This window comes from Heteronotia binoei, chromosome 5 (genome assembly GCF_032191835.1).
Source record: "Heteronotia binoei isolate CCM8104 ecotype False Entrance Well chromosome 5, APGP_CSIRO_Hbin_v1, whole genome shotgun sequence".
NCBI classification, from domain to species: Eukaryota; Metazoa; Chordata; class Lepidosauria; order Squamata; family Gekkonidae; genus Heteronotia; species Heteronotia binoei.
The window spans coordinates 37,635,829-37,647,598 of record NC_083227.1 but is presented as its reverse complement, the minus strand read 5'-3'; the positions used below and the strand labels follow the sequence as shown (position 1 = coordinate 37,647,598).

Below are 11,770 nucleotides of genomic sequence, written 5' to 3'. Positions count from 1 at the left end.
ACCACTTCTTCAAGCCAAGCCAGCCAGTGGCTTGGAGAATGCATTTAGTTCAAGTTGCTTTCTTTCCACCTCTCCCTCCCTGCTCCCTCTCACCATCTATTTTCCTTCCTTCCTTCCTTCCTTCCTTCCTTCCTTCCTTCCTTCCTTCCTTCCTTCCTTCCTTCCTTCCTTCCTTCCTTCCTTCCTTCCTTCCTTCCTTCCTTCCTTCCTTCCTTCCTTCCTTCTCTCAGACATCTGACGTTCGTGTCTGGTGGCTCTCACATATCTGACATTTATTCTATGTGATTCTTATGTTAAGCAAGTTTGGCCACCCCTGCCCTAGTGGGTCCCATCTAACCTCCTCCCTAAAACTGCAGGAACACCTGCAAGGAATTTTCCTCTGTGTGTTGTGCTTGGGGGCTGCATTGTGGTTGCACCCCCCCCATGTCAGAATTCCAAAGGTGTCCATGAGCTCAAAAAGCTTGGAGTGCCCTGTTGTCTCTCTGAAGGAGGCCCAGTTAGGGTTGCCAGGTTTGGGAAATACCTGGAGATTTGGGGAAGGAACCTGAGTTTGGGGAGAGGAGGGCCGCAGGGGGGAGCCAAGCCACATGCGTGGGGAGAGGCAAGGGAGCACGTGTGCCCACAGAGAGGGCTCTGAGTGCCGCCTCTGGTACCTGTGCCATAGGTTTGCCACCACTGATCTATGCCTTCTGCCTGGCTTGGTGGTCTATAGCAGACCCACATCATAATATCACTGTTATTTCTTACTCCTTTTATTTTTACCTAGAAACTCTCCAATGAACTGCCACATTCAGATTCATGTATTTCCTCACAATTATGTACCTCCTTCATATATAATGCTATACCTCTGCCCTTCCTTATTTGTCTCCACCCTTCCTTATTATTTTATAGAAGTTGCTATATTTATAAATATGCAGACTTGTTCATAGTAAAAGCTAAAGGGCCAGAAACGTACATCACAGAAGATAACTCAGAAAGAATCTCAGACCACTGTTTCTTCCAGGAAGCATTAAGCCCTTCCAAGGTCACCAGTAACAAATGTAATGCTAATTGTGGGCAAGGAGCCAGAATATTAGTATCATATCTTCAAGGACCTTGTCCATATCATCAGACTTCACAAACTGAAGGGCAGGACAAGAAGAGCCCACTTCCATCCCCAACTGACTCTATTTTTCAAGTGGCATCTCTGTCAAAACAGATACAGACAATATCGATCAACAGAATGCCTCACAGATAGGTCACAGAAGACTATCCAGGACTCATCCAACTCATTCCAAGAGTCATAATGTAAGCTACTGACTAATCACTTGAAACAACTATATGGGCACAGTGGATTTGCAGATATATGGATTGGATCCAACCAGCTTTTCCAGGGATGAAAAGGGGAAGGGAAGTTCCTTTTTACAATCCCAGAAGACTATGCTGGGGATCATGGGATCTGCATGGGGGGAAGGAAAGCCATGTAGAACAGGTAGAAGAGCAGGACTGGATAAAACTGAGTGAAAGTGCTGGCTGGATCCACCCACATGCTTTCTTTGCTGATATATCTAAATAGTCTCCCTAAGTGGCAAACTGGAGCTGATACTGCAGATGCATGAGTGGAAACCCTTACCCAAATATGGAATATATTATCATAAGACAGCTGGGTGGATTATAGGGATCGGGGCTGCATGCCCCTTTGCATGGTTTCCTTATCAAAATTGTTTATATTTCTTCTTGTCCAGGGGTGGTGCTGGGGTTTTTGCTGCCCCAGGCTGCCCCCATGCCTGTATCCCCCCCCCCTCGCCATGAGGTTGGAGCGAGGCAGTGCCACCTCTTTCGTCCACCTGAGTCCCAGGTGGGTAAAAGGGGTGGTGGGGCTGTTCCGTCTCGCTCTGAGAGCCAAGATTACGCCACCTCTTTCATCTACCCAGGTAATCGGGGCTGCTTTGCCTCACTCCAAGGGCTGTCTCCCCTGCAAGGGGAGGCAGCCTCAGAGTGAGGCTGCTCTCCTCTGAGCCCAGCTAGGAAGCTGGGCTTGGAGGAGAGCACAAACTGGCATGCCATCCGGCTGCTCTCAGTTTCCCGGGTCTGCAACCCAGGATGCTGAGAGCAGCAGGGTGGGTGGGTGGGTGGGTGGGTCACCTACTCTCACCCACTGGCCATGTTCTTGTCGTTCTTTCTCATTGAGACACAAGGTCAATCACAGAATTATAAAAGAGCAGGATTTGAGTCCAGTAGTGCCTTAAAGAGAATCTTCATGGATTTATATTATAAAAGACAATGCAAAATGGAGTATGGTGTATTTATTAGGTTATTGTACCACTGACATATCTAAAGGACAAATACACCTTTTGAGATATTTAACTGTAATAACCATGGGTTTTTTTGCACAGTATTGGAAATAACAGTCTGGTTGCATAAAATCTGCCAAGTCATATTAATGGACAAGATATCAGTCTTACAGCAAAAAGATTCCAACAAAGTACATTTTCAGAACCTATTTAAATGACATTTGTTGCTTTTTATTCAAAAAAGACCCAGTTTGGTGTGGAGAGCCAGTTTGGTGTAGTGGTTAAGTGTGCGGACTCTTATCTGGGAGAACCGGGTTTGATTCCCCACTCCTCCACTTGCACCTGCTAGCATGGCCTTGGGTCAGCCATAGCTCTGGCAGAGGTTGTCCTTGAAAGGGCAGCTGCTGTGAGAGCCCTCTCCAGCCCCACCCACCTCACAGGGTGTCTGTTGTGGGGGAGGAAGGTAAAGGAGATTGTGAGCCGCTCTGAGACTCTTCGGAGTGGAGGGCGGGATATAAATCCAATATCTTCTTCTTCTTCTTCAATCAGTTTACAGAAGTGGAGAGTGCAGAAGTCTGGGGTTCTTGCAAGTCCAAATTTTCCCCTCCATAATGTGCCTGGACAATTAAATTAAATGGTAGGAGTTGAAAGCTGCTTTTAGCATCAAGATGAAGCACTTGGACATTCACGGACTTGTTGGATTGCACAGCAAAAATTCTCTGACATCCTTTGGAGGGAAATGAGAGGAAGACATCTTTATATTAGTGGTTGGTAGATAATGTAGAAGGAGGATGCTGCTGATTTGGGATACCTTTAAAAAGATGCTTCTGATGTGGTTGGGATTGACCAGAGCCGGTTTGGTGTAGTGGTTAAGTGTGCGGATTCTTATCTGGGAGAACCGGGTTTGATTCCCCACTCCTCCACTTGCACCTGCTGGAATGGCCTTTGGTCAGCCATAGCTCTGGCAGAAGTTGTCCTTGAAAGGGCAGCTGCTGTGAGAGCCCTCTCCAGCCCCACCCACCTCACAGGGTGACTGTTGTGGGGGAGGAAGGTAAAGGAGATTGTGAGCCGCTCTGAGACTCTTCGGAGTGGAGGGCGGGATATAAATCCAATATCTTCTTCATCTTCTTCTTCTTCAAAGCAGTTCACAGGTGTACATTTTCATACGATAACCGTGTTGTCCTGGAGTGGTCACTAGGAAATCTTTGATTGTTTTCCATGTTTGCCAGAGGTTTCAGCATCTGTAAATATCACACATCAAAACTGTTCTGTTGAAATGTATGTTACTGAAAATATACTCAACAGAAATATAAGATGTAAAGACCTGAAATTTGCGTTAGAGGTGGGGCTGGTACGCAGGTGGTTGGAGACTGAGATTTATACCCCACCCTTCACTCAGAGTCTCAGAAAGGCTTACAATCTTCTTCCCTTCCCCACAACAGACCCACTGTGAGGTAGGTAGAGCTGAGAGAGCTCTGAGAGAACTGCTCTTAGGAGAACAGCTCTGTGAGAATGGTGAGTGACCCAAAGTCACCCAGTTGGCTGCATGTGGAGGATCTCCAAATTAGAGTCCACTGCTCTTAATTGCTACACCAAACTGAGGGCATTAAGCAAATTCCAATAGACAATTTAGGTACTAACAAGGGTTGGGTATATCTCATGGTATTTGTTGTTTTGTTTTTCCTCCTTAAAAGTTCAGAATACTTCAAAAAGTTATCTTTCAAACTCCTCTTAGTCTTACAGAGAACCCACTATGTTATAGTAAGGGACACAAAGGCTGATAAAAGATGGGCAATGTGGGGCAGATTGGAGGCATTCCAAATCGGGCCGGCTCAAAAAGAGCTGATCTGAAGTTTCCACATGCTCATCCACAAGCCACAAGCCACCCCCCTCCAATCCATGGGGTGACACAGACACGATTAGACAGTTGTCATGCACCATTCCCATTGCTTGGTTTGGGGTTTTCCCCATATATTTTTAGTAGTCATGCACATGCATGTGCACATTTGTTAATGCACATTCGCATGTGCTCATCCACTCTAAACATTTTTTTGTAAAAAAAAAAAAAGCCAGATGCAGCTTGGGGTGGCTTGGCAGTTTTACACCTTCAAGGCGCCTCGCTTGCACCCTTCCACTTCAAGACAACAAGGAGGTGACTAGTGTTCTGCTAAAAAAATTGCTACCACTTCAGAAGTGGTAGCTTTTTGAACCACACTATGGAGGCCGGATGATGGGGTGAATACGGGACAAGGATGGATGGCAGATGTTTGTGTGTGGAAAGATTTTTCTGGTCAATTTCTAAGGCATCTCTGAGTCCGCCCAAAGTGCCAGTCTATAAGCAGCCATTGAGTAGAGAAATCATACAACCTTGCATCTTTGTTCCTTCCAGAAGAGATGATCTGTAATGACAATGAACACAAGGAGGACAAGAATCACAGCTCCTATGGCTAAGCAGATGATGCTTCGAGTGGAAGAGTCACAATCTGTGCACAGAAGGAGATGGAAAAGAACAAGACAGACCACTTAAGAATTTGACAGATATGTTATGTGATGGTTGGTTCTCATCCAATTCTAAACCCCCTCTCTCAGGGATGGCTTTAGACTGTCTGGCACAGCTGGCGTTGTTAGGTCTGGTGAGTGTATTGTCTGAGTGAATATGGGGACATATTAAAACAGGATCCTAATTCAAAGTGCACCGGTAGTTGCCATTGCCTATTAGCAAATCTCTCAATTAGTATGTGAACAGTTATAAAAGCATTTTAGGGACTTTTCTGACTGAGCTTGGGTTTGGTGGCCAGCCTTACCCTTGGCTCCACCAGAATATTTCCCACCACTCCCACAGGAGTCCAAAATGGACCCAGAAAAGCTGTTTAGGAGGAAACTATCTCAGAGGATGGAATTTTAAGGGAACATCTCAAGCTAAGGAGGCAAGAAATTTGTGCTTATTGCTCAGATATCCTTCCGTATGCAGAAGCTCTCTGATAGAGCCATTTAGTTGAGAACAGAGAGGTTTTTGTAAATTATATTTCACTTTGTTTTTAATTGGAAAGAAAATAGTTTTTATTTTGAGAACAAAGCTGTCTGCACAAAATGCAGTGGAAATGATACAACAGCATCCAACATGACTTTATTATAAGTGAAGAGAGTTTACTGAAAGCATTAATTATGCAACAGAGCATTTCATTAGCAGCGGAGTCTTGTTCAGAAACTACGTACCTCTCTCTACCACTCTGAGCCTGATTTTTCCTGTTGTAACAACAGTGTCTGGAGGGTTCTTGACATCACAGATATAAGTGCCGTTGTCCCGAAACCGGATATTTGCAATTTTGATAGATGCATCTTTCTTGTACAAGTCTCCTGCCCAGCTGATTCTGTCCATAAATGACACATCCTTCGCAGTATATGCCTTTCCATTAGAATAATAAAAGAACTGCAATCAAGAAAACAATTGCCATGCAATGTTAAAAACCTTTTTCTTCCCCATTGCATTGTCACATCTGTCAGAACTTTTCCAGTACTCAAGGAAATTAGCTTGCTGGAAAGCTACAAGTCTAATTGGTCATGGGATTTGTCTCCCAGCATGCTATCAATCCCTCCTGGTGTACATAAGTTTTTGCTTTATAGAAAAAGCATATTCTAGCCCCAGTTAGGAGTGAGTAGGGGGGCACAAACTGGAAAGTATTTGGTACATATTTAATACTTACTTTCTTACTAAACTTAAACTTTCCCCCCTATTTTGACAACATAACATGCATAACTTTTACTTCAGTGAGCATATAAAATGGTAGTATTTTAAATATTAATATTAAATATTTTAAATACAAAATTCAAGTGGAAATATAAGATTATGATAATATTGTTCTTTACAAGTAAAATCTATCTGATTTTGAAATTTGGATTCCAGTCCCTCCTTGCAGATATAAGTTTTAGTGTTTTGTTTTGTTTTAGAAAGAGCTAGCTTTGGGCGGGGGGCTGACAAATAAATCATAGAAATAAATCATTCTTTTCTCTAATGGAGCATTTTGGTTCTGAAATAGAAGTAGTCTTTGAGGGCAGGCAGAACTCAGTTGGCATGGTCTGTGCTTCAATGACAGAATAGACAGCTGTAAAAATACACACTGGGTTGGATCCACCAAGCATTTTAGGTCAATCTCACCCAGTTCTGTTCTTTACTATAGGCTCTGTCCCACATTATTTTTATTTGTTTCTTTTGTATTCTCCCTTCCTTCTCTTCTCCATATTATCCTCATGACAACCCTATGAGAGGCTGTGACTGGACTACTCACCAAGCTGCCACAGCAGAGTGGGGATTTGACCCTGGGTTTCCCATGTCCCAACTTTAACCATTCCATTCACTATCATCAGCATAGCCCCCATTATCTCCAGTTCAGCCATTCTTTGGCAATCAAAATGGACCCCTCATCCCTTTTTCACCAGTCAAAAAGGTGGCAGGGTCCATTCCATTCTTTTTTAACAGCAAAAGTGAAGAGAAAATGCCCATAACTGATGTACAAAGAAGTTTTGAGCAGAATTAGATATTTCGAAGTCCATTTACTTTAATGGGCTCTGATCTAGACGGCCATTAGGCATAGTAGACACAGTGCTTAGGACCCACAATCCCTTTTAGGGGCCATGGAACTGTTGTAAATTCTTTTAAAATCAAAAGAAGAAAAATGAAGTTTTAGGGTTGAAGAAAATGTTTTCACATAAAACATTTTCTAACATAAACATCGAAATGTTTAGGGCTTACAAAAATCTATTAAATGTTGCCTAAAAGAAAAAAAAAGTTGAAATATTTGAAGTTATATCAAAATAATTTTCAATATGGATATTATTTTGGCAGGAGCAGGGCAGGGCCCATGAAGGCAAAAGTGCCAGGGCCCGCAAAAGTCATAATGCAGCCCTGTGGCCCAGGTTCACCTGATCTTGTCAGATCTTGGAAGCTAAGCAGGGTCAGTCCTGGCTAGTATTTGGATGGATGACCTCCAAGGAATAACACAGCTATGACATGGAGGCAGGCAATGGCAAACCACCTCTGAATGTCTCTTGCCTTGAAACCACAATGAGGTGGCCATAAGTCAGCTGTGACTTGAATGCAAGCTAAGACAGAGAGATGAACTTTAATGAACATAGATGTGACACTGTTTAGCATTACACTGGTGATCCACTGTTGCCATTGCTTCCCATTCAAACCTAGCATAAGATCATCTCTTACCGACGAAGCAGAAGGTGCTCCTTGTGCTTGAAAGCTCCAGGTCACAGAAGCTGCACTGCTGATCACTTCAGTGGATGTGAATATGCACTCGAGCTTTGCCTCTCTCCCATTTATCACAGTGAGTTCCCCTGGTGTGTACACCTCCACAGCTGATACCTGGGCTGCCAATAACATCACAAGCATCAGCATAAGACTCAGTGTAAAACACAATGAAGTGCTGGCATCACACCATGCAGATAGCATAACACAACCAGCAACCAGTACAGTACTCTGAACTAGTACAGTGGATACAGAATGCCATGCATGTATGAGAAAACCTTAAGATGAATAGCCTAGGCTTACCCAATCTCATCAGATCTCAGAAGCTAAGCAGGGTCAACTCTGGCTAGCATTTGGAAGGTAGACCTTCAGGGATGTCCAAAGTTGTACCACAGAGGCAGGCGATGGCAAACCACCTCTGAATGCCTTGACTTGAAAACCCTATGCAGTCAACCTTAAGTCTTCTGTGACTTGATGGCAAAAGAGGGAGGGGGGATCTACCATTGTACAAAAAACTTCAGTCAGCCATCACATGAATTCACACATACAAGTCACATAAATCAATTACAAAATATGAGTTTCCCAAGTTCAAGAACTTGTTTCATAATCTTTGTCAGATCTGATGGTGAAATCACTGAATGTCTCTCTTACTTGCTGATAAGTTAAGCAACTTCCTGGTATTATAATCCTGATTCTAGAATAAAAATAGAAAAACCAGTTGCATCTTCCTCAATCATCTCTTAAATATTGTCAGAGAATAACTATTTTAGGCATGCCTTGATTTCTCCTCCCTGAACTTTTCAAAAGGGCTGCACTGCACAAAATGCAGAAAACAGCAAGAGTCCAATAGCACCTTAAAAACTAATAAAATATGCGGCAGGGTGAGAGCTTTTGTGAATCACTGCTCATTTGTTTAGATACAGCTAGAATGGGAGTCCATCTGTCTTGGAAAGTGGAGTGCTTTCAGATGCTGAATGGCAATAGCAGGTGAATAACAATAGCAGGTGGACTGAATGGAGACCTAGGTTTCCCGTCTCATTACCAATGCTGATTTCTCCACACCTACTACCCCTCTGCATATCACACCTAAATCCAACCATGCCTGCCATTGTCATTCACCTCTGTGGACTCTAAAATGAGAGAACTAGGTTTGATTCCCTACTTCTCCACATAAAGCCAGCTGGGTGACTTTAGGTCAGTCACCTCACAGAGCTGTTTGCTAAAGAGCAGTCCCCTGAGAGCTCTCACAGTCCTACTTACCTCAGAGGGATTGTAAACCACTCTGAGACTCCAAGTGAAGGGCAGGGAATAAATCCAATACCCTCCTCCTCCTCTATTGACATTTGTCTGTTAATGTCATTTGGCATCTGAAATCACTCTACTTTCCCATATATAGGACAGATGGACTCATATTCTAGCTGCATGTGAAAAAGTGGTCAGTGACTCAGGAAAGCTCCTAACCTGCCACAGATTTTGTTAGTCTTTAAGGTGCTTTAAAGTACTACTACAGACAGATGTACACGGCTACCCATATTGATTTAACTGCACAAAATGGTTCACAAACTTATTTGAATACATGATGAAGGACTGTGCTCTATATTGCTGCATATAGTTTATTGTAAGTAAGATCTTATTTTGTAATTTCTCTATTTTTATAATTTGTAATTTATTTTGTAATGTCAGTTGCTCCATAGGTGTCTTTTGAGCTGTGACAACCTCCAGTTCCCTGCATCATTTTTTGATGCTGTCTTTTCAGGATTACGTTGCCGGGCTGAGAACTGGAGATTGCCAGCTCAGAATGCACCCGCGGAGCAACTAGTGGGAAATCTATTGCTTGCTCCTAGGGAAACAAAAGCCTAGGGGCGGAGCAGCATTATTGGGAAATCAGTCTAAGTAATCTGTGAAAAAGGCAGACTGTAAACAACAAATAAATAAAAGTAAATAAATAAAATGTTGTCATCAAAGATTTCAGGTTTTCACGGCTGGTAACATCATTAGGGTTTGTAGAATCTTTCGGGATCAAGTGCCGTGTTCTACTGGAGAAAGTTTTCCTTCCAGACGTTTCTTTCTCAGCTGCGGAGAACATCCTCAGTGGCGTTGCAGCCGGAGCAGGCGCTCAGACCTTCTTGGCTGCTGTGCATTGAGTGGGGAGACCTTCTTGGCTGCTGTGAATTGAGCCTGCTCCGGCTGCAACGCCACTGAGGATGTTCTCCGCAGCTGAGAACGAAACGTCTGGAAGGAAAATTTTCTCCAGTAGAACACGGCACTTGATCCCGAAAGATTCTACAAACCCTAAAAATGTTGTCACCATCAGATTTCATGGGCCCAGCAAAAAAACAAGATGTACATTTGCCATCATCATGACACATGTCATGGTCCACCTGGCCCTTCTTCAGCCACTGGAAAAGGCAAGCAGGCATCAGGCACCTCTCAGAGAGCGGGGCTTAGGTGAGGACCAGTGTTCCCTCTAAGCTGATTTAGCATGAGCTAGATCACAGATTTATACCCTCCAGCTCACACATTTTTGTCTTAGCTCAGGAAGGATGACCCCAGAGCACGCTAATTTATGCAGTAGTAGCTCACAACTGCAATGCCAGTAGCTCATAACTTTAATATCAGTAGCTCACAAAGTAGAATTTTTGCTCACAAGACTGCAGTTTGGAGGGAACATTGGTAAGGACCTTTCACTCATCCTCCGCTCAACAAGCAGCATTTCACTCAGCTGCCTTCTCCTAATGTCGTATCCCTGCGGTCCCTCAGCCCAAAGTAACCGGCCTCCTGGCCACCCCACCCTCCTCCCTAGCCCAGCCGCCAGTTCTAGTCTTGGATCTGGGTCTGAGACCTTGGGGGGATTGAGGTAGAACCAAGCTTTCCCCCCTCTCCATCCTGCCTCATCACCATCCTGCCACTTCCCCCTTCCTTCCCATTCTCAACCTCTCATCACCGCCTACCTGACACTTACACAGGCCCAGAGCCACCACCAGCACCGAGGCCAGCGTCTGAAGCGAGGCCATCCTGCGCCTTTTCTGGGATCACCACCTCTTGCCTCCTCCAGTTTCCCTCCCAAGGCGTGGAAGAACGTGTGACGGAGTGATCGGGAGGCAAACAAAGAGGTAGTGAAACCAAGTGCACTCTTCTGAACTTCCTCATCTCTAATTCTACAAATGCTGCCCTAAACATTGTAGGCATCCACCAGCATTTCCTAAGGATGTAAGAGCAGATCAGACTAACTAGTCCAGCACCATGTTTTACCAGAGAGGTCAATTTCCTCCATGAAAGCTGGTCATTTTCTTCCCCGACCAATTTCAGGCGGCAGTCCTCTGCCTACACACAGGCATCACCTTTAGAAACACTTCTTTACTCACTGAGGGGAGTGGAGAGCGAGGGGGTGGGATGAGATATAAAGAAATAGGAAATAGATTCTGACTTAACAAGCAGCGTTTCAGATGCTGAGCTTTCCCAAACAGAAGCCTCCCTCTATCTCCCAGGATCCTAGGCATTAGAAGCAAGTGATGCTGACACTCAATAGATTTGTGGCTAGATATGGCACTACTGTATCCAGTGTAAAATTACCATTATGTCAGCATTTACACCAGTGTAAATCCCCAGAAGGGACATACAAGAAGGCTTGCTGGACCAAGCCAGGAATGGCCCATCCATTCCAATATTCTGTGTCCCACTGATTCCCCACTCCTCCACCTCCAGATTCAACCAGCTGGGTGACCTAGAGCCAGTCACAGTTTCTCTCAGAGCTGTTCTCTCAAGGGCAGATCTCCCAGAGGTCTCTCAGCCCCACCAACCTCAAGGGGGTTGGTTGTGGGAAGGGGAAGGGAAGAAGATTGTAAACTCTGAGACTCTAACAGTGCAATCCTAAAGAGAATTACTCCAGTTAAGCCCATTCTTTTTCAATGGTCTTAGACCAGAGTAACTCTCTTTAGGATTGCACTGTAAGTGAAGGAAAGGAAAGGAAAGGAAAGGAAAAGTTCCCTGTGCAAGCACCAGTCGTTTTTGGCTCTGAGGTGACGTCGCATCATGACGTTTTCATGGCAGACTTTTTTATGGGGTGGTTTGCCATTGCCTTCCCCAGTCATCTACACTCCCCCCCCCCCCGCCCCAGCAAGCTGGGTATTTATAATATAGTGGGTTGAATGCATGGCAGAGGCAAGGTGGTAGTGAAGCATCAGCTCTTTATTGATTGCAGCATCTTGAGGTATACACAGAAGACTGGCTTACTGGGCCCACA

The 11,770-nt window shown here is 44.4% G+C and overlaps 1 protein-coding gene across 3 annotated transcripts; it reads right to left on the bottom strand.

The window, feature by feature from the left end:
* Nucleotides 1-2,270: 2,270 nt before the first annotated feature.
* On the bottom strand, nt 2,271-10,595 carry LOC132571449 (myelin protein zero-like protein 1). Of its 3 annotated transcripts, none has more exons than XM_060238242.1 (5): nt 10,479-10,595; nt 7,489-7,644; nt 5,490-5,703; nt 4,641-4,756; nt 2,271-3,514 (listed from the first exon to the last, which is right to left on the bottom strand). In XM_060238242.1, exons 1-5 carry the CDS (start codon nt 10,539-10,541, stop codon nt 3,419-3,421), a joined length of 645 nt encoding a protein of 214 aa, XP_060094225.1. In that variant the 5' UTR covers nt 10,542-10,595; the 3' UTR covers nt 2,271-3,418. The 3 variants fall into 3 exon arrangements, with proteins under 3 accessions (XP_060094225.1, XP_060094227.1, XP_060094226.1); XM_060238244.1 differs by having other exon boundaries at nt 2,271-3,000; nt 7,489-7,649; nt 10,490-10,595; XM_060238243.1 differs by having other exon boundaries at nt 7,489-7,649; nt 10,490-10,557.
* Nucleotides 10,596-11,770: the final 1,175 nt, after the last annotated feature.

Coding starts and splice junctions, on each gene's coding strand:
- LOC132571449 (XM_060238242.1), bottom strand. CDS start 10,541: ATGGCCTCGCTTCAGACGCTGGCCTCGGTGCTGGTGGTGGCTCTGGGC. Junction 7,645..10,478: donor TGGGCCTGTGTAAGTGTCAG/GTAGGCGGTGAT, acceptor TTGGCAGCCCAG/GTATCAGCTGTGGAGGTGTA. Junction 3,515..4,640: donor GGAAGGAACAAAGATGCAAG/GTTGTATGATTT, acceptor TGATATTTACAG/ATGCTGAAACCTCTGGCAAA.